Below are 23535 nucleotides of genomic sequence, written 5' to 3'. Positions count from 1 at the left end.
AATATGCAAGTTCTGTAGGATCACGGATTTGATCTGCTGAGCGTCGATCCAGGTCGGTGGGATGGGCTTGGTTTCGTCATGCGGTGTAACCCGACGCAGCCTACAGCCTTTCACGTTTGCGCGGTGATGGTATGATGGAGCGCGAACTGCGGCCTAGAGAACGCCCGGAACCCAAGGGCCCAGGACTTGATAGGCAGCGAAGTGTCTGAAACTCTTTGGTGTGTTGTTTCCTTGAAGGTGGCTGTGGGTTTTGGAAGGAATATGGCAACAATGCCACGCTGTCTGACGACTCTTCCCTTCCCCGGATCCCCCAGAACGGCGCGTCTTGCCGCACCCGCAACGCTGTATTTCTAACTTTGTCTTCCCCCACAAGGCCTCTGTGATAGTTTTATCTCGATAAGCGATGAACTGGACTTACCTTGTAGCAAGCCAGAAAAAAGTCCCATTCGCAATCATGACGCAACGACAGCAGCAAGTCGCTCAAAACGTCACCAGTCGGTACTTGAAGAAGGCTAGACTCCAGCAGCTCCTTGAGAAGATCTTCCCGGGGCACACTGATTTTGAGATTGAGGTATGTATGCCTTGCCTTGCCTTGCCTCGCCGCGGGGTGCGTTCGATCGAGAATGAGATTTACTGAGACTTTGCTCTGCCACAGATGAGGGATGACGTTTGGCATTTCAAGGCGCCGAAGGAAGTTGATGCCGTATGTCTTTTCTTGCTCGAAGCCCCCCTTCAACGGGGAAAGTCTTGTTTCGGGAGTCCGATGCTGACGAGAATTACAGGACACGATAGAGTAGGAATCTGCCGGATACTTTCGAAATTGGAAAAAAAAGAAAACATGCTGACGAGAGTTGAAAGTGCGGTTCGAGATCAATGACTTTGACCGATGGGGGGGAGTGAGGGGATGGTGGTCCAGGGGATGGATGGGCTGTGCAAGCATAGTGACATGCCAGCAAGCGTCAGCATTGGCTAGAACTCAGGAGGAACAGGCAGGCAGGCGGCTGATCGCCCTTGGGGTAGACAGTTCTCATAGCCTCACAGTGGAAGCAGATCAAAGTACATGATAAGCAGCAGAAAGCAGCATACCGCCAACATCCTTTCCTCCTTACATGTGCATCCTTACCTCAGCCTTACCTGCTACACCGGCGTTGGCCTGCGACGTCCATGGCGCCGACGCAACAAGAGTGCTTCGTCGAAGATGTCATCGAGCCCATCCGCATCTGCGGCGTAACGCGCCTGCCAGCGGAGGGCGGTAGTGATGGTGAGGAGGAGAGGGTCGCCAAAGTCAAGCACCAGCAGCGTGCCATCGCCAACTTCGACGAGCTGAGCATATGCCTAGACGACATACAGAGCCGCAGCGAGGAGCATGTCCATCATTTCATGTACGTTTTCATTCTAGGCCGTCATCGTTATCGTTGCGGGAGCCCTCTGAACTTCCTAGCCTTGCTAACGTCATGCAAAAGCTCAATCTGCCAGCGCAACTCATGGAGGCCTCTACAGATCACCCTCCCCATGTTCGAGCTCGTCATGGAGAAACTCAGCTTGAACAGCTCGTTGCGGGATATCGTCTCGTGCTTCTACACGCGGAACATGAACGTGGAAGAGGTGTTTTGTATGCCGTATACCGAGCGGCGAAAGGGGTCCGTGGTCGGTGTGTACATGCTTTCGAGTTCCCCAAGACCCATCTTACCGGAAACATGACGCGGGACTGATAATCTGACAGAAGTATCGTACACAATTCGATACCCCGAGTACAAACCCGAAGAGGATACGTGGGTGATTCGTCAGACGGGTGTATACCACCGCTGCGACGCTGCGTCCCGTCAGAGTCTCTTCGTCATGATCAACCCGACGCCGAACTCACAAGCCAGCGACCGAGCCATCGAATGGCTCTCGGGCAGGAATAGCGCAGCAGGCTCCGAGACCGAGACACACGATCATGTCTGGCTGCATAAACTCGTCTTCGAGACATATCTGCCCGCGTGGAGGTTCTACATTGCTTCAATGGAGCGGCAGTTTCTACCGTTGGTGAGAGATTCGATTCCATGAAACGCGCCTTCAAGTTAACTCTACGAGTCTAATATTTGATGCTACAAAACAGTCATACAAAACACTAATCAACTTCATCGACGAACCTACCACAATGAAACCAAGCCATCTCACAAAGCTAGCCAGCCTCGCGAACCGGTTCCAGACAATCTCATCAATCTTGGAATCGTCCGAGGAGACGCTGTCGGAGCTATCTGCCCTCTGCACCCACCGTCTGCTGCTGCCAAAGGGATCACCCGTGAAGAATGCAGACAACGAAGTAGTACAAGAATCAGCATCAGAGTTTGAAAACTTCCGCCGCCAGTGCAGAGCCTTCTCGCGGACGGCGACGGACCTGCACCACCGCGCGCAAACGACGTCGCAGCTGCTGGCCAACACGCTCTCATTCCGGGAACAGCTCGATTCCAGGAAGCAGAATGAGAACATGTTGAGATTGAATAAGTCGGTGGTGTTTATTACTACACTGACGCTGCTTTACTTGCCGCCTTCGTTTATAGCTGTGAGTGTTTGCTTGCCTGCCTGATCACCCATCCCTCCCTTCTCTCCGTTGCCCGGACGCTCATGGTAGCTTGCTAAACCCTTTACGTGACAGACATTCTTTGGAATGAACTTTTTTAACATGGACACTGTGACTGGCAAGATTGTCGGCAGTCCGATGATTTGGATATATGCGCTCTGCTCTGTAGCGCTCACGACGCTAACCTTTGCGACGTACTACACGATGCGTGAAGGAAGCTACCTCAACGCTAAGATATTGGAGATGAGAGACCTGGACTGGCGCAGGTTGTTGTATCGTAGGCAGCACGACGACAAGGACGTCGAGTTAAATAGCCTGGAGGTTTAATCAGGTGGAAGACCCCGGGCCTGCGGATGTAGCGTGGCTGCCAGGGAGGTTGATCTCGAAGACGGCGTGCCGACTGGGTCCCACAAGGGCAGTGACGAGGATATGTCTGCTGCCGTCATCGCCAACGATGTTGCCGGTGAACTCGTCGTCTTCAGATAGACTGGGTAGCTGAGCCAATTCGCGAACAGACACCGGGCGTCCCATCTCGGGTATTACGATCTCAAGCAGACGAATCCGACCACCATCTCGTTTGATTCCCAGTGCGAAAATGGCATCGTTGTTCTGGTTGACCATGACTCTGAGGATGCGGTAACCTTCAATGTTGTTGGGGTATCGGGATCGCCTCGTCGGTGAGTTAGATGAGTTCGCTAGCAGATCAACGGTGAAAAGACGGGTTTCTCGGGACACGATAATACAAGCTGCCTGTTGGTGTAGACCAGCAAATGTCGTGAATAGACTTGAGCCGTTGCTCTCTTGGCTCTTGCGAGACGGAATTGGGTCAGTAATATGGCTTCCCTGGTGATATAGATACAAACAACTGGGGGACTCACCCGCGGCTCGATGGATACTTCCTCTATATCTCGTGTTGTCAGAGAATATGAAACAACAGGCATGTGATGTATGTCGTCGTCTCTAAGGTATGGGCGAATCGCCGCGTAGCAGCGGTTCTGGCTGGTGAGTGATAAAGACATCACGTCTTCGGCAGGCCAGTCGAGTGCGACGAAGCGGCCCAAAAAGTTTCTGCCACTCTGTTCTATCTCATATCCCTCTGAGATAGATCCCATCCTGATCTCGCGGTCAGCCACCTGATTACGAATACTGGCAAGTCAGACGCAAGTAGATAAGCGTAGGAGACTCACTCTATCAGATCCTCGATTCTCACATGGAATATGGATCCCGATAGGCTCTCGTCTTCCTGGTTCTCCACTACGAAGACCAAGTTCTGTTGATCGGTTGACATCGCCATGATGTATACTTCCGGAACGGTTGGAAGCCGAATGTGCCAATGGTTCTGTGGGCTTGAGTCGGCTGGAGCCCCTTGCCCTAGATCGAATATGTAACACTGCCAAATCGAAGGTCAGCGGCATGGATAGGAACTCTAAAATTGAAACCTACGTTGAAGATGTTACCCGTGGTTGTGGCAATCAGATATCTGTTAGTCAAGCAAACAGCTTTCCAAAAACGGCTCGTCGATCCCAAAGACTCCAAAGAGTGATCCCCGAGTACCTTTAGGAATTCTCCATCTTCGTTCTCGGCAGAACTTGGGGCAAAGAGTGAAATCTTGCTGTCGCTCCAGTACGCGATCATACTTCCATCCGGTGACACCTTGCAACCCTTGAACACATCAGAATTGTCTCGCGGGATGCGCCATCTTTGCACAATCTGCTCCATAGAGGATTTGGGCCTGGAAATCGGTTAGCACTCTGTTTCGAGTGACTTCAATGATGCTCATAGCTCTACGTACGGTCTCAAAGACTCTGAGGAAGATTCGAGCCGATCAATCTCCTCATACGCGTCGAGCGTGCGTCGCAGCATATTTTCGACCTCTTTTGCGCTGCATCTCTTGTTCTGATTAATCTTCAATACTTTGGACCCGAGGAAACTGAGCATGCTCCGGACTGCATGATGTTCTTTCACGCTTCTCGCGGCAGCTTTGTGAATTAGTTGCTTGTGAACATTCTTTACAGCCGAATGCACAGAAGTGCGTCCGAATGATTTGACGTGGAAGAAGACGTCGTAGCTTGCATCGATGCCTCTACGGTTTTTGAGACGGTTCGTCTCGTAATTGTCGATGGCGCTCTTTCCGCCCTCGAGATAAACGAAGAGGACGCTCAGAATGCAGCCCAGTGACCACACGTCGCTTCTCGTATTCATGACTTTACCCTCACGGAACGACTCGGGTGGTAGATACGTCCCCTGGCCGCGTCGATTCTGTGTTCCTGACATTGTCCTCTGCTGCATATCGCGTCGTTTGGTGAACCATTTGGCGATATCCTTTTCTTCCTCACGGCTGGTGTGATGTCGAATTTTGACCCTTGACATGCCAAAGTCACTCAACTTCCAGATATAGCGGGGCCCGGTCCCATCGCCATTGCCGCTTTCTCGAAAAATGAGGACGTTGCTCGGTTTCAGATCCATGTGGTAACAGACGATCCTGTCGAGGCCGGGCGTCTGCATTTCTTCGTGAAGAAACTTGAGACCGTTGGCGAGACCGATTGCGGACCGGATGAAGCCTGCCCTGTTGATCGCTGTCTTTGGAGCGTTCGAACCGTCTTTTTTCATGTACGCTCCCAGGTCGCAGACCGCGAGCGGCATGAAGAGGCTGTACGGCGCCGGGCTGGCGCCCGTTGGGTACTCGATGTTCAACGTCCCTAGATTCTCCATAATGTTCTCGCAAGTCTTTGACAAGCTGAGAATCATCTTCATGATCTCGCCTTCCTCCCTACTTTCAACATCGGAATCCGAAGACGACCTGACAATGTAGTCTTTCCGAGCCACCCATCGTTCCCTGTTGTCATTTCTGCGGCGGTCTTCGAAATGCCCCTTGGCAATCTTCACCTTGTACACTCTTCCAAATGAGCCCGAGCCCAGAAGCTCCTCTTCCACGTACGGTAGGCGCTGGGTATCACCGTCTTGTATCGTAGTCTCCTCTCGTTGCCGAAGCACCACCGTACAGAATAGGGCCTGCGATCCATAGAACTTATCGGCTGTCGCCTCGTCCCCGTCAAAGAACTCCGTCAAGCTTTGACGGTCGGCTGGTAACGAACAGACGCGCCTAGAGATCTCACAGCCCTCGGGCGGCGGCCACTCGAGAACAGCAGCTAGCTTCTCTGTGAAGTTCCTGGCTGCCTCTATACGACAGCCGGCGAAGACTAGTATCGCGAGGAATTTGTGTAACTCCCTACCCTGTACATTCTCAACAAATTGGTTCTCTGTAATGGAAAATCGGCGTTCATTGGGAGTCTCTCCGCCGATCAGGCTGCGGAAAAAGAGTTGGAGATAGTGCGGGCTCAAGACACTTTTCGGTGTCTCGCGGGTGGCGAAACGTAGACTCTCGCTGTTTTTCCGCTTCAGGTGCCCCAAAAATAAATTGTGAACCTCGTGGCACAAGTCAAGGTACTCATGAGAAGACATGGTTTGTACCACAAGTGTCTTATCGTCATAGAGGCGGCGTTTGCATGTTCGCGGATCCCCCCTCCCGGAATTCTGAATGAACGAGGAACTTGGTGAGTAGAATCGGTCAAGGAACGAGAAAAGTCAAGAGTGATCCTCGAGTGAACTGCCGTGTTGGATCGAGGAGGGTGACATTTCAAGTGGTGCGGCAAGAACACACATCATCTGCAGACTGCAGCCGGTTCATCAGGCGGCATGCAGAACGAGGCAACTGCTGACTGCGCCCAGGTTGGCGCTGACCGCGTGCCGCACCCCAACATCGGTGCTTGCTTATGGCTTTAACACTCAATGTTCCGCTGTTCCGGACGTGAGGTGCAGCATTGAAAGCTAGCTGGGGTCATGGAGGTTGGGCACTTAGAACCGAGAAAAATGATAGCCTGCCATCTGAAGTTCAATGCTCTCTACGAAGATACTCATGAGATGAAATATTGTCAAATGTGAGAATCCTGAGACCAAGCAACATGTGAATATGGCATTTCACCAGGTGTCTCATTTCACTCTCGACCATACGTACCTCTGTTAAGTACGGTCATCGATAAACCCGTCAGTACCTTCTAATTCCCTTCTTTTCCTCTTGCGCCTTCTCCTGCGCCTGCGCATTAATCTCAATCGCCTCCTTCAGCTTCGCAATCACCTCGGGCTGATTGCTAAAAGCCCTCAACAGCACCTCATCCAGCTCCTTTTCGACCTTGCCAATGGGCTTGACACCAGGTTTCCTAGCCCTTGCATCGTTCGTCAGTCCGCCCCAGCGCTGCGTGAAGGCGACAATAGACTGCCTCAGCAGCTCGTCCAGCTGCTCGCTCATGTCCTCGACCGTCAACGTCTTGGCGGTGACAGTCGCCGCGCCTGCCGTCGCTCCTCGGGACCAAAGGGAGCCGCCAATGATGTTGCTGACGAAACCCACCCAGTTCTGGGGGCTGAGGTTGTCCCAGATGTGACCGAAATGTTGCATGGCGGCCGTGTCGCCTCGGATGTCTCCGATTTCTAGAGAGACGAGCTCGTTTTTGATGATGAGGAGGTTCTTCACCATGAACAGATCGGCGTCCGTGCCTGCCTTGATGGATTTGATCCGCGCCTCGGCGCGTTGTAGTATCTGGATAGTTTCCCGGACGATCTTGAAGATGACCTGGCTGTTCTTTTGCTGTGGGATGATTAATTTCACTCGAAATAGTCGATATCCGGGGGCTGTAAACTTACACTTCGTTCCTTGGGCATGGCTTGGTCATACTTGGCCAAAAGCTTGAGCGCTTGCTTAACTGGGGGGAAGGCATTTGAAGAAGAAACGCCGCCGACCGCTGGGCCGATAGTAAGAGACTCATCCTTAACCGTGGCCTTGGCGATCGTCTTTGTGATCTCCGCCTCAAATGCGTTGTCTGTGAAGACCCATAAATGTTCGGTCAAGAGTCTGGCACTGAGTTCACGGCATTGACGCGCGAAGGGAGATTCTTCCTCGTCGTAGTCGAGAACCAGATACTCATTGGTCAGCCAGCCGACCACACTACAGATCGTGTCGAGATCCGCAGTCTGTAGTGCAGCATTGAGATTGGCGGCCAACTGGACGAGATTCGCGGGGTTGACGAGCGACCTCTGGTTAGACTTGAGAACCCCATATGCCGACTCCGGGTCGGAGCTCCACTGTAGATCCAGACCGAAGATTTTGGCGAATAGATTGGCTTCATTGAACGCGCGTTCGAAGCTCTGCTTGATGTAATTCCTCGAAGCTGTCTCGACGGAAAGATCTTTGATCTCCTTTTTGAACTCGTCCTGGTCGTGCTGCACTATGGGCTTCAAGTCGCGGTCTCGAACAGCCAGGTAAGAGCTGAAGAGATTGCTCGTGGTATTCGAGTAGATGTCCTTGGCAACGCCAGTGATCGGAAGCCCGTATTCGTCGTATACGCTGTTGATCACTTTGTGGATATTAGGGATTAGAGAGTAAGAATCAAGAATCATCTCCTCAAAACGCCCGTATGCCAAAGCATGACGGGTGGCCTCGGACTTGGTGCCAACAATCTGGCTTGCGATCTCGGAGGAGATGCTCTCCAGTCTATTGGTGAAACCGACTTCGAGAAGATGGAGTGCCTTGGTCAGCAAAGCCTCGTATCGAGCCAGATAGGACTCGGCGTCACGGTACGTCGTCTAGATTTGTCAATCAACCTCGATTCGCGAATACCCTTCATCGCAGAAATACTCACGTGTTTCGACATGAAGCCGATACAAGAATCTAGGTTCCTCAAGATCTCGCCGAAAGATTCATCATCAACCAGACGTCCAGCGCCAGGAGCATTGAGTCTCCTAGAGACATTATCGAGGTATGCGTAGAAGTGAAGATCAGTGCCGACCTCGTCTGCAAGTTTCTCGAGCCTGTGCTGTTCCGACAATAGGTCCTCGCACTGCGACTGGAACGAACTCGTCTGTGCTTCGACGGATTGGAACGATTCAGACAATGTTGTCAACAGCTTGAGCGCTTGGTTGGTATCGTCGATGAGCATGTCGAGATGCCGTTCGGTGAGCGTCAGTTGGTCCTTGTATAGTCTGCTCTAGTGATCAACAAGGGCAAGTTTCGTGCGTAGCTGGTCCCTACTCACAGGTATTCTTGCTGACTAGCCTCAAGCAGTTCCCCCTCGTACTGGCGATGAACCGGGCGAGGTTCGGTCTTGGATTCGGCAACGTCTGTCGCAATATCTAGCGCATCCCATGTCTTTTCCTTCTTCCGCCTGCGCCTCTTGTGTTGCTCATCCTTAGCTAATTGGGCCCGAACGACGTGGTAGAAGTCCGAATAGGACTTTGCGCGGCGCAAGACCTCGGCTTCCGGGGGTGTGTTTCGGTCTTCAATCTCTTCGAAGATTTCGTCGAGAGCCTCTGGCGCATTAGAAGCTTGGGAAATACCCTTATGGTAACATCAAGTGTCAGCACGCCGTTGCGGTGGTGATGGTTATAGTGACGGTAGTGGGGTTTGGGAGCTAACATTGGACTGTTGCAACAGTGACTCTTTGCGACGATGGCCTGGTCCTTGGGCAGCCGTGCTAGCTTTCTTGGCCACCTCCGGCACGAAGCTGTACCAAGAATCGTCGTACATCGTAGCTTCGCCTCAAAGTCGTGGAGGGGCTTCCGGGACTGGGGTTGAGAGTGAAGGGAAGCTCTGGCGTGAAGAGGGCCCCGATATGGCGCCGGGTCGGTGGCTCCCACCACCGCTCCAAACGGGACAGCTCAGCTCCCTTGGGCGTAGACTGGGCGGAAAATCATTGGCCCCAATTGCGAGCGGTTGGAGCTCAGAGGTACAAAGTGGGGCCCGCATGCTCACCCGCAGCGGGGCGCACGGTCCCTGCACTGGCAAGGGTCCGGGAAAGTCTACTGAGCAGATTAAGCTAAGTGCTGGGCGAATCGAAGTTTTAGTTTTCGTTGATGACCTCACGACCTGTAAGCGACTACACCTCACCTCACCTCACTTCACTTCCTCACCCAGGAAGAGCCTATCTTTCTCATCTCACTGGAATCCTTTACTTAATGCTCTCATCATCCCAAAAATAATTGCACTGATACCATTCTGTCCAATCAACTCTCGTGAGCCCGAAAATGAAGGCTTACAGGGCAGCTGCACGCAACGCAGGCACTTCTCTTACAGCTCAGAGATGCGCTGCTGTAGCTCGTCGCTACGCCAGCTCCGGGCCTCGCCGGGCTGGTGATAGGTCGGGCATGGGCAAGGGAAAGGCATTGCTTCTGACCGCAGGAACTGCTGGTGTCCTGTACTACGCCGACGACTACTTCAACGGACCCCTGAAGCAATACTTTGGCTCCGAGGTTGAAAAGGAATCACCCGACGTGCGGAAGCCAAAGTACCAAAAGGCCGAGATCAAGTTTGAGGAGGCGAGGAAGGCGGCCCAGTCAAAGGAGGAAAACCGCGATCTCATTAGCTCGCAGCATCTCCAGGTCAAGCAGAGCTGGGAGAACCCGGGCGTGTATGCCTGGGGAAGCAACGTTGGCAAAGTGATTGACCCACAATCCAAGGAGACTCTCGTCAAGCTCCCGAGACGGATCAAGTATTTCGACGGCCAGCTGCTGAGGGACATCAAACTGTGTCAAGATTTTGGCGCTGCTGTCACGGAGAAGGGCGATCTCGTCCAATGGGGCCTGGGCTTCTCGAATACTGATCCTTCGCCCGTCGAGACGCTCAAGGGCAAAGACATTTCCAAGATTTCCATCTCCAACGACCGCATCATCGCACTCACCTCCAGCGGATCAGTATACTCGGTCCCGGCATCAAAGACCGGCCTCGCAGCAGGAAAGCAGTTACAGCAGCCTCAGCAGTCATCATCATCCTGGATCCCCTTTTGGAGCTCGCCCGAATCTCAGTCCGTCAAGGCCAGAGACCTGACCCCCAAGAACCTCGCCTGGGGTGAGAAAGTAACAGACATCAGCAGCGGTCTCCAGCACAGCCTCCTCCTCACCTCAAAGGGCCGCGTCTTCTCCGCGGCCTCGAGCACGGCAGAGTACCCCTCCAAGGGCCAGATGGGCATCCCCGGCCTGAGCTGGACGTCCCGCCCGGCCGGCCCCTTTGACCAACCCCAGGAGATCACCGGCCTCTCGGGCTTCTCCATCGCCAAGATCGCCGCCGGCGACTTCCATTCCGCCGCCCTTGACAAGGACGGCAAACTCTTCACATTCGGCGACAACACGTACGGCCAGCTCGGCCTGCCGGCGGACCAGGGCTACCAGAGAGTCGACGTCCCTTCCCTCCTCCCCACCGCCAAACTCTACGTCAACACGGGCCTCGTCCCTACCATCACTTCCATCTCTGCCGGCGGCAACAACACCTTCTTCACCGTAGACGCCACCGAAGCCGTCAACGAGAACCCCTTCGCACCAGCAGCGTCCGTCACCGGCGACATCGCCCCCGCCCGCCGCATGCCGCGCGTCACGGCCGACTTCTGGGCCTGCGGTCAGGGCGTCTACGGATCCCTAGGCACCGGCAAGTGGACGCACGTTACCCCGGGGCCAGCAAAAGTGAAGGCCCTCTCCTCGCTCTTCGAGTTCGACGAAAAGGCCAACCGCATGGCCCCCATCCGCCTCGCCAACGTCTCTGTCGGCGCGACGCACGTCTCGGCGACCATGGACAACGTCACGCGGACGGGCGCGACAACGCGGTCCTCGGACAATGACACCAACTGGGGCGCCGACGTGCTCTTCTGGGGCGGCAACGAGCACTACCAGCTCGGCACGGGTAAGCGCAGCAACCTCAATGCGCCGGCGTACATTGGCGCCCTGGACGGTGGGGCAGGGGACGCCGTCAACGGTCGCGGGGGCGAGGTGCACCGGTTCCAGCTCACGCCGCGGCAGACGGTCCGGCTGGGTAAGGACGGCAAGGGCAGGAAGGTTAGTCTGGAGCAGAGGGTGGAGTGTGGGCGGTTCGTGACGGCCGCGTACTCTGCTGTTTGAAGAGGCTCTTTGGGGTGGGTAGAACGACGAAATGGGCTTCAAATGGGCGGCTATTGTGGCATGTTTCATGACTTTTGGCCGGGCATCGTCGTCGTCGTCGTCGTCGTCGTCGTCGTCGTCGTCTCTTGATTCGGCTACCAACGCACGAATGAGAGGGGCGCGATGAACTGTACTATTAGGTATCGGGTGGCTATCACAGCTTGTAAGGATATAAAACCTTGTAATTACAACTATAGGAAGAGGGGAGATACAGGGAGAAAGCTCCAAGGCTTCCTCGGAGACCTTCTCAGAAACCATACTCGGGTCATCCGCGGAGCATCTCGTCGATATATCGGAGAGACTCTATATTCCCCGCATCGAAACGCGCCAGAAATCTTGGCAAGGAAATTCAACTCACACTTTATCGCAATCTTTTGACAAGCTACCTACATGTACCTCGATCCGTGTGTTGGACCCGGGGTTTTGCCGTTTATCGGCGTTTATGCTGCTTCTTTTTGTCTAGCGCAGGATGGTGAATCATCTGAAGTCTGGTCTATGGCTTGGCAGGTGGCTTCGAACCACGGAGAGAAGGGGGAAAAGGGGGGGGGACCGCTGTTCAGATTTCCGTTCCATCGAATGATGTCTATCTATCTACCTGTCCGGTTCAGAAGAGAGAAATCTTCGGGTTTGCTGGTCAGACGCTGTGGACAGGTATTGAGTCTGGGTTATCCGAGAATCCGTATCCATGTCATATTCACACAGTCATAGTCATATTCATTGTAGCCGTCGACCCTTTGTCCTTTTGACGCGCGTTACCTGTCAGAAATGGAGTGGGTGGTCTATCGGATACACTCTGGCGGCGCAAGAGAAACTCTGCCGGAAAGCTGAGATGACGGCGGTCCCAAGCAGGTGTGTTGTAGGTAGTGGTGTACTACACTTACCTCAATAGCCGGGTCTTGGCAACGCCGGCTTGAAGAAGTGACAGGTTCTCTCCCATCAGTCGCGGAGGAAGTTCTACCCGAACGAGACTTCTTCCAGAAGGTCTTAGTTGCATTCCAGGTTTATGACTCGATGGAGGACATACTCAACGTAAGCCAGTCAGCTACTCAGCTGAACAAGAGCGATACTCAATACGTCGACAAGTTGAAAGAATCAACAACGTTTTAAGTTGTAGGGATGAATGCTCGCAGCTAAACTTGGCACCTTGCCTTCCCTTTCCCTTCCCCTCGTACGGGCCAATAACCCGGATGCGACGCGACGACATGACTCTCTCGCACCCTCCCCCAACAGCTGAACACGAAAGGTCGGCAAACCCCCGAACCAACACGATCCCGCATACGCACAGCGGGAGAGACGGGAGCGGGGAGGGTGCGCGTTAGTCGTCAGCTGAGGCGGGCGGGCGGCGGGCCATTAGGATCTATTATCCCGTAGGTAGCGCCACCCAGAACAACGCTAGAGAGAAATGCGACGTGCCTGACTCTGACATGCCCAACGGCCAAGAGGGGGGCACGGGGGGCTAGGCTACTAAGTTGCTGCAGCTGGCCTGCAGTAGCAAGCGTGGCGAGCAACGGTTTCCTGGTGCTACTCGGTATCCGTACTCCGTACAGACTTTATTCAACGAACTTGCGTTAGCCGGTGGAGAGAGAGTTGGCCAACGCATTGAGAGGTAGGTATGTATGTATGTATGTATGTGTTTCCGTACAGATACGTATGCACATCGGGCATCTACCTTATCTGTAAGGTACGGGCGGCTGATTCGATAGCGCGTCCAGGTGATCGGCAGACTCTCAAACTCTAGAAACCAGATATCGTCGGGCGCAGGCCGGACAAATGGGACGATCCGAGAATGGGACCCGATATTTCCAATAAGCGCGCCTCTTACACTACAACCAAGTTCTGCAAGAGAGGTAAGGTTTTACCTAGTCGCCTAGGTTTTTAGCGGCAGCGGCCGTCAGCCGTCATGGGGGAAAGGTAGACTCGCTGGCTCGAAGCTTGATTCTCTGCCGTGTTAGAGCTTCACTCAGCTGGAAATTCTAGCACAAACGCGGAGGGTGACAAGAATACGGTAGGTATGCATCCGTCTTCCTTCATGAACCGTGGTAGACGGAAATGCCGACGGTGTAACCGTTCAAAACTTGCGTGGCCCCCTTTCCGTTTCGAAGCGCGGTTCGAACCTGACAGAAACCTTGAATCAAAGGCAAGAACCTGCTGGGTTCCTCGCCTTGCCTTCCATTGCCTGGGAAGGTGGTACGGTGGAACGGTGGAACGGTGGCAGCAGCCTCAACAGCGGGCAGGCACGCACGCAGTGCAGCGGTGCTTCCAGTTCCTCGGGACGCGGCGGCAGGGCGGGAGGCTAAGGCAAAAGAAAACAGTGGGCCGTTCCCAGGTCTCTCTTTCCATTTACACAGCAGTGTACTTTCGCAGGCGGAAGGGGCAGGGACAAGGGACCCCCCCCCCACCCCGCCTTCCAGAATGACTACCTCAGTATAGCCTGTAAGGTAGGTACGTATCCGTTAGAATTCATTGGTCTCCCGAGGATTCGGCGGACCAAGAAGCCGTGCACTGGCTGCCCTGCCCGAGATTGCAGAACATGGGCAAACGTTCCAATGTTCGATCCAGATGTCGTTCATCCCCCTGCTCTGCTGCCACCCCCTGTTACAATGGCGACTTTGCATCGCCGGTTCGACCTTTGATCCATGGAACGCTGATTCGGCTTCGATTCTTCTCGCCCAATCGATGTCCTCCCCCCGTCGGTTGCCTTCCTTCGGCGCGGAAACAGGGCGTTGCAACGGGGGGAGTGGACTTTTACCTACCTTTCTTTCTTTTTCCTTACGCAGGAGGACTCCAGGGAATCACCCAACATCTGGACCGTCTTACCGCGACCTCCTATTCTTTCTGTCAAGGACGGTGTGTTTGCGAGTCTGTATGTACGCCTCATGTTGACACCTCTTCCCATCGTCTCCCACTTCTCTGCTACTCTGCTTAGCTGCTAGCCTTAGCCGTCTGCCGCTCCCAGGTTGCTAATTCGCGTTCCGCCGTGGGGTGGGACACTTGGACTAGGTTCGCTCCCAGTTCCCGGGGAACCGACAAGGGGAGAAATAAAGAGAGAGAGGGAGGAAGAGAGCATCTTCGTTGGAGTACCCGTAATCCGAACGGATACCCGCCTTTTTTATTATTACAATCAAAATTTCTACCTTCTTCTCATCGTGGCAATTTCCTCTTCGGAGCCCTCCTCGGGTAACGGGTTCTCTTGTTTCCATCTACTGCTCTGTATCTCTCTTCTCTTCATCTTTCCTTCCTTCTTTCTCGTCTCTCTCAAGTCTTTTCAAGAGATACTACTATCCGCGTAGCACTACTACACCTTGGTCACCCATAACAGCAACAAAAGACCACGCTACCCTGCATTTCTGCCCATCTGGCATCTCCTGACGGGCATCCTTCGGCACGTGCCTCCCGAGTGACACAACCACACAACCAAACTCGGACTCGTGACGCACGAACTTTCCCACTCCCCCTCAGAGGTCCATCCATGCGACCACTTTAGATCGCCAGGAACGACACTTTTCATCTTTAGTTTCGTTCCGTTCCGTTCTCTCCTTACCACCACCCACCACTACTACTTTATTATTACTACGGACCACTCTTCTTCTTCTTCTTCTTTAGCTCCATACTCCGTACTTGCTGTTTAATTATCACGACGCCCAACGCACGACTCTTCCTCACAACAAAACTTCATCCTTCAGCCACCCCTCTCTCTCACGCTCTCACACAGTCTCTCTGACTCTAACTCTCTCACACGTGCATAAACACACCTTACACACACACGCACACACGTCCATCCCCTTTTGGACGACACAAGCCAACCAACAAGAAGGACGAAATTCCCCTTAATACTCCGAACGTCTTACCCCAACCCGCGCTTAAAGCTGCTGCTGGGCCGCTTGCTTGTTGCTCGTTAAGGTACCTCACGGAGTACTTGCTGCAGCTGCCCGACCTGCTGGGCCGCCCCCGAATTCCAAAAAAAGTAAGACTTTCCTGTAGGGTGCCCGCCGTGTGCCGCCCTTCGCCCGCGCCCTGCCTGCCAAAAAAAACCCTGACGACATTCCTGCCTACCTCACAGGCTCACGGCCATAGTACATAACCAACCCGAACCCTTCGCGCCACGCCCCCAGCCAGCCGCTGCAAAACCACAACTTCACGCTCGTCAGCCTCACTGTTGAGCAAACGTACTCCCTTCTCGTTGCCTTGCGTCTCGTCGCTTTCCCACCGCTCCATCCGACTCGTCCACTTCGCTTCACCCGACGCTCCTTCGCCACGTCTCGTACTACGGTAGCTGGGTTCAAAATGGACCACCTCCCCAAGTTTCGCAGAAAACCAAAGATCCCGACAATCTCCACCACAGACGTAAAGACCTCTCCGTCCCGAAACGGCATCGACGAACAACAGCCGCCTCAGCAAATATACCCTTCCACAACCGTCACCGTCACTGGCGGCCGGTCCCCGACCCCGACCAAGCCCGGCCTGCGCAAGTCCGCTTTCCGCGGTCTGCACCTGCGCAGCTCCGGCAAGCGCTTACGATCCCCTCCTCCGGCCTCCCTGCCGCAGTCGCCGCCCCCCGCGATCGTCTCCCACGACGGCATCACCTCGTCCCCGAGGCCAAAAGATAAGGATGGCAGTGGTGGTGGTGTTGGCGCTGGCAGCAAAGACGACTCGGCCTCGTCCGGGAAGAGCAGCCACGAAAGCTTCAGGCCCAAGCCGAGAATACCGGCCTTCTTGAACCTTTCCGTACCAGGTACGAAACCTCCGTCTCGTCGCAGACTGGGAGGCGCCGGTCGGGAACTAACTGCTGGGATCCCTGCAGATTTAGACAATAAGTTCCAGGAGCTAGTATGGCAGGAACGCATCCGTCTGGCTGCCGGCATGGCTCCCAATGCTGACGAGACCACGAAATGGGGCTCTTACAAGCAGGTTGACATGCGCAGAGGCCTGCAAGATCGTTACTTCAACATCAAGCCCTGGAACCACAACCGCATAAAACTGCGCGTGCCTGCAGAAGAGCTCGACTACGTCAACGCCTCGACGATATCCCTCTCTTCTCCCTCGAATAAGGAGCTCCCTCCCTTGCGCTACATTGCGATGCAGGGTCCGACAGAGAACTCCCTAGACTTTGTCTGGCGCATGATTGCGGAGCAACTCACAGATCCCGTCGTCATCGTACAGCTCACCAGCTTCTACGAGAACAACCAGGTGAAATGCTACCCTTACCTGCCAATGGACGAAGAGCACGAACCCTGGGTCATCAACGAGATGGACGGCTGGAGCGATGGCTGGAGCGCTACGCTGACCTTTGACTCTCTCCTGTCCCTCGAGAACGGCGCCATTGAGGTGCGCAAGCTCCTGCTGCGCGTAGGCGACGAGGAAGAGGACCGCATAGTCTGGCACCTACTCTACACCAAATGGCCCGACTTTGGCGTCCCCGCCGTCGACGACTTGTCCAGTTTCTTCACGCTCATGCGGCTGTCGCGCGAGTACAACACGACCTCGGAGAACCCGCGCATCATCCACTGCAGCGCGGGTGTAGGACGAACGGGCACTTTCATCACTCTGGAGCACTTGATGCGCGAGCTCGACGAGGGCGCGCTTGACGACTACGATGGTGCCGGCGAGGGCGACGACCTTATTTTTGCGACCGTCGATGCCCTCCGCGAGCAGCGCCGCAGCATGGTCCAGGCTGAGTCGCAGTACTTGTTCCTGTACCAGGTGCTGCGCAAATTGTGGCAGGAAAAGTACGATGTCGAGGACAGTGACGGGGACAGCGAACCCGCAGCTAAGAGGCTGGAGGTTGAGGACTCGTCGACCGATTGAGTGACGCATGCCGGGTTTACTTCACTTGACGGAAGAGGAAGACGACTGGATTAACGGCCGGGGATGAAGCACGGAGATACCCCTTTTTTTCTTCTTATGGAAAGGTTGAAAGGACATAAACAATTATGATTTAATCGGCAGACTGTGGCGGCATAGCATGTGTAATTTCGATAACTTGTATACCAAAGCAAGCAACAGCATTACCAGGCGTTATGATTTGGGAGAAAGGGGGAAAGGGGGGGCCAGCATTGACTGAGCAGGAGGAAGCAAGCGTATATGGCCCGGTGATGGAAATTGTAGGAGTATTCTGAGGCGATGAGGGAGGTTCAATGATTCCGGGTCATAACCAACGGCTCCAGGTCGACGAAGCCTCGAGGGCAGAAGAGAGTCCAAGAAGGACTTCGAGTTATGATGGTATTTTCGTGACGAGAAGGAAAGAGATATCATAGGAGTAGTTGCGGTTTACGTGAGCCCCCCGTCCGCCTAGAGCGGACCAGATGGCTACCTATGAAGTACATATATACCCTTCCTCTATAAGAGCAAGAAAAAGGAGCATCACCATGAGAACGCAGTCTGTTGCGAAAGTGTGTGCAGAGGTTGCGCTGATAATGGTCCCAACAAAGTTAGGTTAGCTTTTTCCCCCTTTTACCATTGGACTGCTTTTACTATTATCGCGCGTTTGTTCCAATGAAGCTCAGCATAATCTGCAAATGTGTAGAGGCAAGCAATGGGACGGACGAAACGCCATGGCCCCAATGCGGTCCAAGAAAAAAACCACACTCAACCTAAGTCAGCGCCTTGATATTCTGACGTCCCAAGGTACTGTATGTAGTTTGACCCGACCGGACATCATCTCACATAACTTGGCCCATCTTCCCCCAATAGCTGGAGTAGAGAAGGGATCAAGTTTATTCAGCTCGAGCGGCCTCCCTCTCATGATACCCGGCTTACAGCTGAAATCTAGTAAACTGGGCCACGCTTCGTTCCATTCATTCCAATTATTTCTTACGTTCCTTACCTCACCTCACCTAATCCTATGGACCAACCACAAAAAGGCAACTCTCACTAACCGGTAGGATCCGGATAGAAGGGACAGGGTCAAAGAAAAGAGGCAAGGGGGAAAGGGGGAGGGGAAAACATTGAATTCTTCAGCGAAAAAAAGCGGGCGATCGGCTTCGATTCCTGGCGCTTCTGGTGTTCCCTGATTTATGATAGCTCGTATTTCCACGGAATCGGCCGTTTTCTTTCGCAAGAGAGAGGCGATGGACGGATGTGATGTGATGGGATGGGCCAGGCTTGGGGGGGATGGAGTGATTAGTAGTAACGACAACGACGGATTCACATAACTTGTCCCCGGGTTGGCGGGTTGTCGCCATGTCGCCGAATCCGAGGCATGGAGGAAGACATCGTCTAGCATGGCTGCTACATCTCGAAGGCGAGAGGGAAGAGGAAGCCAACATGATGATGTCGGACCGACTTCAGACGTACCAACCCTCGGCCGGCAAGAGACCTCGGGATGCGATGGAAATCCTGCCCCCCCAGTCTGCGCCTCTGTGCCCCTGAAGGGCAGTGAAGAAGCGACTACTGCAAACGGTCAAACCCCAAAATCACGTTTCCCCTTGTCCCCGGCGTCGATAGCGAGGCGCTTTGCGCCCGTTTCACGCCTTCATCGACAACTCGACATGGCATGTCACCGTCACATGGGGGGGAAGGGAGAGCGGGCGGGAATGACATCCTTCCTCCATAGCGCTGACCGGTTCCGGGGACTCCCGTCTCGGTGTGAGATTTCGAACCGGGGTTGTTGGTCAGCAGCCCTCCTCTTTTCTGCGTCCGGGGTTGGGGGTCGTGGGACGGCACAGCGGTAAGGGAGGGTGGAGGGGGCGGCGGCCGTCTCTGCGTCTCTGGGGTATCTGTATGGAGTTTTTCGCGAAGAAAAAGGATGAGCGTGGCCCAACCCACAGCATTCTCCTGCGAAAGTTGCCGTCGTATTGTGTGATACGGAGTACAGAGTACAGGCATTAAAGATGACAGCGCGCTCAGCGGGCGGGCGAGGCCGCGCAGTATCTTTACCTCATGCTACCATGTGATGGTGACGGGAGAAATTAAGACTATGCCAGGCAGTCAGAGTGTAATGGCCCATGGGATCGCCATGACAGCATACTGAAGTACCTAGCCAGCAACATCAGCCAAAAATCAGTATCCACGGTTGATGTTTCGATGCTGGCAGAACACGAATGCTCGGCCGTCTGGGAACTTCAGTGAGCATGATCAATGGTCCGAACTTTCTCCTTGTGATCAATCCCAAGAGAAAAGAGTGGCCGGGTAAATCGAGGCCCATGAACCCAGCCAGCTCGCTGGGATTGCGAATCCTTGTCTTTTGCAACGGCGGATGATGAGACCCTTGCTAGACTTATTTCAACCAACGTTCCGGTCACCGGAAATGAAGCAGAAAACAAACTCTGGTGTGGACATGCTCGGTGAACATACGCCGAAGACTTTCTACTGAGCATTGGGTATTATCCTCCCCATCGTGTGTTGGCTTTGGTGGAGACCATTTCTAGCGCCCGGCTGGTGGTCAATTGTAGGTGTCTCTTGGCCGGTTTTAATGGACACAAGTGGAAAAGATGAGATGAAAGATGCCTTGATGGTCCGATGTGGACCTCGGGAGTGCGGACGATGGAGGCATTTCGGACCGGCGCGGCTAATTGAGGGCCGGTTTGTCTTGGTATTTCCAGGGTGTCGTTGTGACCGTGCCGCCGTGCTTGTTGGAGGCTGCGAAAACATCGATTACTTTGAGACTTTCCGCTGTCAATTATTGGCACTAAAGAATAGAAAACCACTTGTTTCTCGAAGCGTAAGACTGCGACTTTCAGAAAATGCGTATGCTGCTCTGGCCCGGTAGTTGTGTGACCGTCGTTGGAACCCTCGCTTCTTCTCGAAAAGGTGGTGAAAGTTGGCGCGTTCCTTCAGCCTTCGGAAGTGACCAATGTTGAGAAAGGCTCGAAGAAGATGAGCTATACTGTAGTGACATCCTGTGCCGTTGTTACACGGCAGAAAGCACGGAGCATGTCGGGCTACTTGATGCGAGGTGCAGCGCAACTCATCACAAGTTACAAGTTACAGCGGTAGGGGGGTGGGCAGACGAGACGAACCAGCAAATGAGTGGTCCTTTGGAAAACCCCAGATAATAATATGCAGCTGGCGCACGGAAGCACGAGTTGGAGGGGGCAGCCGGCTGTTTCCTTTTGCTCGCTGCGGTTCAGCCAGCGCATGTGTAAGACAGTCGGCCAGCTTCCTTCAGCTTGCGTGCAACGCCTTGGAGGTCCAGTTCTGGGAATGATGATGTAGAGAATGCTACCGTCATGTGTAGGTTGACGTCCAGTCGCATGCGCCGTCAATTCCAGCGTGGTATGGGCCATCCAGAGATGTCTGTGCGTTTTCCTTCCCTCATGACTGGCATAGAACGGCGCCGGTACGCTCACCGAAGCGTGGGCCTGACACATGGTAGCGGCGCATTGAGAGCTGCAAGGTTGGACGGCCATACCGGCCAGAACGAGCATTTTTCCCGTTGAGGACCGAGAGCGAGTCGATCTCCTAGACCCCGGGCTGCCCAAATGCTGCCACGCGTGGTGGCTTACGCTACATCCCGCTACCGGCTGCTGCTCTGAAAAGCGAGTCTTTTCTAAGTCAATCATCATCGTGAGGGACTGGGGCCTGCTAGAAGATGGGCGAGCGCAAAAAAGGCCAAAGCGAGAGATGAGAGTAGAGCGGATTCCGATTGAAGCAGTGTTTGCGTGTGTATCCAAATTCTGTACCTGCTTGAAGTGTCCTGGTAGTGTAGACAATGGCAGTCTTTCGATGCCTACCATAAGTCTTTCTGGATTCTTAATTCCGGATCACGGACGACACTTTCCGCGAGGGCCGGATCATACAGCTTGAGCTCAGTCAGGCTAAGCGCTTAAGCGTCGCGCAGGTTTTGTAACTTAGCCCTCGCCGCGGCGGGGCCACGGAAGCTTTCCCCAGACAACTATAAGGACGAAAATCAAGGTCGGCGGAAGATTGGAGCGGTGGACATGACAGCAGAGGCGTGTGAGTGAATGTGTGTGTGTGTGTGTGTGTGTGTGTGTGTGTGTGTGTGTGTGTGCGTGTGGATGCAGGCTGAGGATGGTGTGGGTGAGATGAGTTGGCCCAACGGGCGGCAGTTGGGACCAGAAGCGAGGCTGTATTGGGACAAGAGGAGGGCAAGGCTCCATACGGCAGGGGTGTTCGGTCGTCAGGAGAGAGGCCACGATCCGTGATGCAGGTTGCGAGGTGTCTTGGATGGGTGGTGTTGAGGTGAGGTCAAGTTGAGCGGTGAGACGACGTGTAATGAGGGAGCGTAGAAGCATGCCAGAGAGACATTGGGGTGAGATCGAGTCGGGACAATTCCTGTCAATTGTCTGATGTTCTGATTTGTGGATAAGAGAAAGCATGAAGTCGAGATAAGCAGTCCAACTGTGACTTGTCCGGCAGCGCAGGTAAGGGGATCCGGGGAAAGGTAATTGCAGTGGACTGACAGCTGCGAAAGGCTTGTGTCGAGTCTGAGCGTTGCTTTCCGACCAAGCGTAAGACTTCCTACGGTACATCTCTCGAGTGTTGCTGAATCTACCAAACTTTCGCAGCGGTCTCTATTGTAATAGCCGGCAGTCGCGTGTGGATAAGATTTGGAGTAGTAGAATGATTTGTGAAGAACCGGAAAATGGTGATGTTGGAAAGACTAGAGAGAGTCCGGCCCGAAGCGACGGCGCAGCTCAGCTGAGCTGATGGATTGTCTGCCATGTAAGCCCGCCCCAAAGTAAGCGGTGACGAGGGGAATGAGGCTCCAATGCACGTCTACACCGCCGTAGCAGTATGCAGTATGACGGAGACTGCCAATATACGTAGAAAATGTGTCGTTTACTCTCCTAAGCTCAACGACACCACAAGTTTTCTTTTGTTCCCATGGGTGGCCCAAGTCTTGGTCCATGTTTGGCACGGTGAGAGACAGAGTCAGTCGGGACCAAGGACCAGGATACCGGTTCAACAATCACATGCTTGGCGTGGGTATTATATTCATACCCCAAAGATGATAGAGGGTCTTTGCCAAACAGGGGTTGATACTGGGATCAAATGACAGGTCCGGATCTGAGCGTGATGAATGGAAACACAAAGAATCGCTATGCCGCCGTGCTGGCGAAAAGACTTGGGATGGCTGGATTGAGTTTGCAGGCCCCGGCGGAATCTTGTCGAGTTTCCGCAGTGTGTACGTAGACTACGAATGTGTCGGACATGTTTTCGTCTGGTGTTTTTGATACGTGAAATCTCAATGTCCTTTTGCGGCCGAACGAGTCAAGGAAGAGGGCGCTAGTACATAATGCCGCCGGTAATGTTTCCGGAGCTGCGTAATGAGCCAGGAAGAGACTCAGGAGAGACAAACGCTGCCCGTTGGGTCTTTGCTGGTTAGGGTTAGCGCCAGCCGCGTTGCAAGTTTGTAAGTGAAGAGTGAAAGGAAGACTTGCATGGCAGGCCGCAGACCAGCTTTGCGTTTCCTCCCTTATCCAAAATACGGGTACCTAGCTAAGATCACGATGACAAGGCGATGCGGTCAGTCGTGCAAGTCGAGAGGCAGCAGTGACAACTGACAGCTTGGGGCTAAGCAGGGCTAAGGTAGGTCGAAGGGAATCAGGAAGTGCTAACCCGAGTGCTAGACCACCTTGGGCACATGTAGCTAAGGTAGGTAGTCTGGCTGTCATTCTCTGGCATTGGGTAAGGTGGATGTATCAAGGATCAGGATGAGGTATGGACCGAGAGACGGAGAGGCCAAGACAAGCTTGGCCGGTTCCCGGTCCCGAGGCGAGTTGTGACCGAAACACTTGAGTTTGGATAACTGAGATGTGCAGCGTGTAATGGAATGGAGCTGCAAGGTGAAGTCCTGTACAGTACCTAGTAAGGTAAGGTAAGGTATGGAAGGTAGCCGGACATCTGGGACCCTGCGTGCCTACCTTACATTACGCCTGCGCCTGCCGAACTTTGCTGCACCTGCTCGTTTGCATTCGCACCACGGCACCGCTCTTGCACTTTGCACCGATGAAGCGGTGCTGGCGATCCGGTGGCGTCCAATGGCAGGCCCCAGTTGGGTCCATCAGGTTAAGATTGAGAATTTAGGAATGTGC

The 23535-nt window shown here is 54.0% G+C and overlaps 6 protein-coding genes across 6 annotated transcripts; 4 read left to right on the top strand and 2 right to left on the bottom strand.

The window, feature by feature from the left end:
* Positions 1–454: 454 nt before the first annotated feature.
* Positions 455–3052, top strand: CLUP02_06552 (uncharacterized protein; the record flags this gene model as incomplete). The annotated part of the gene is made up of 8 exons (XM_049285551.1): positions 455–571; positions 656–793; positions 1129–1382; positions 1464–1651; positions 1724–2028; positions 2102–2548; positions 2642–2832; positions 2926–3052. 8 exons carry the CDS (start codon positions 455–457, stop codon positions 3050–3052), a joined length of 1767 nt encoding a protein of 588 aa, XP_049142694.1.
* Positions 2894–9143, bottom strand: CLUP02_06551 (Sec34-like family protein; the record flags this gene model as incomplete). The annotated part of the gene is made up of 10 exons (XM_049285550.1): positions 2894–3373; positions 3445–3679; positions 3754–3956; positions 4121–4298; positions 4359–5951; positions 6619–7208; positions 7265–8203; positions 8260–8599; positions 8653–8924; positions 9033–9143. 10 exons carry the CDS (start codon positions 9141–9143, stop codon positions 2894–2896), a joined length of 4941 nt encoding a protein of 1646 aa, XP_049142693.1.
* A 497-nt stretch (positions 9144–9640) lies between these two features.
* Positions 9641–11500, top strand: CLUP02_06550 (uncharacterized protein; the record flags this gene model as incomplete). The annotated part of the gene is made up of 1 exon (XM_049285549.1): positions 9641–11500. The coding sequence occupies one exon, from the start codon at positions 9641–9643 to the stop codon at positions 11498–11500; it is 1860 nt and encodes a 619-aa protein (XP_049142692.1).
* A 2598-nt stretch (positions 11501–14098) lies between these two features.
* On the top strand, positions 14099–14422 carry CLUP02_06549 (uncharacterized protein; the record flags this gene model as incomplete). The annotated part of the gene is made up of 1 exon (XM_049285548.1): positions 14099–14422. One exon carries the CDS (start codon positions 14099–14101, stop codon positions 14420–14422), a length of 324 nt encoding a protein of 107 aa, XP_049142691.1.
* A 1401-nt stretch (positions 14423–15823) lies between these two features.
* Positions 15824–17344, top strand: CLUP02_06548 (protein-tyrosine phosphatase; the record flags this gene model as incomplete). Its single annotated transcript, XM_049285547.1, has 1 exon — positions 15824–17344. One exon carries the CDS (start codon positions 15824–15826, stop codon positions 17342–17344), a length of 1521 nt encoding a protein of 506 aa, XP_049142690.1.
* A 130-nt stretch (positions 17345–17474) lies between these two features.
* On the bottom strand, positions 17475–23505 carry CLUP02_06547 (uncharacterized protein; the record flags this gene model as incomplete). The annotated part of the gene is made up of 23 exons (XM_049285546.1): positions 17475–17651; positions 17904–17946; positions 17994–18048; positions 18203–18312; positions 18373–18766; positions 18833–18903; positions 18930–19020; positions 19099–19420; positions 19499–19513; positions 19575–19698; positions 19769–19803; positions 19897–20308; positions 20392–20421; positions 20552–21173; positions 21245–21278; positions 21538–21934; positions 21993–22138; positions 22215–22339; positions 22442–22634; positions 22678–22876; positions 23006–23075; positions 23168–23279; positions 23422–23505. 23 exons carry the CDS (start codon positions 23503–23505, stop codon positions 17475–17477), a joined length of 3861 nt encoding a protein of 1286 aa, XP_049142689.1.
* Between the last annotated feature and the right edge of the window lie 30 nt (positions 23506–23535).

Source organism: Colletotrichum lupini, chromosome 3, assembly GCF_023278565.1.
Source record: "Colletotrichum lupini chromosome 3, complete sequence".
In the NCBI taxonomy this organism is placed as follows: Eukaryota; Fungi; Ascomycota; class Sordariomycetes; order Glomerellales; family Glomerellaceae; genus Colletotrichum; species Colletotrichum lupini.
Note: the sequence above shows the minus strand (reverse complement) of the source record. Positions and strands in the feature narration are given on the sequence as shown.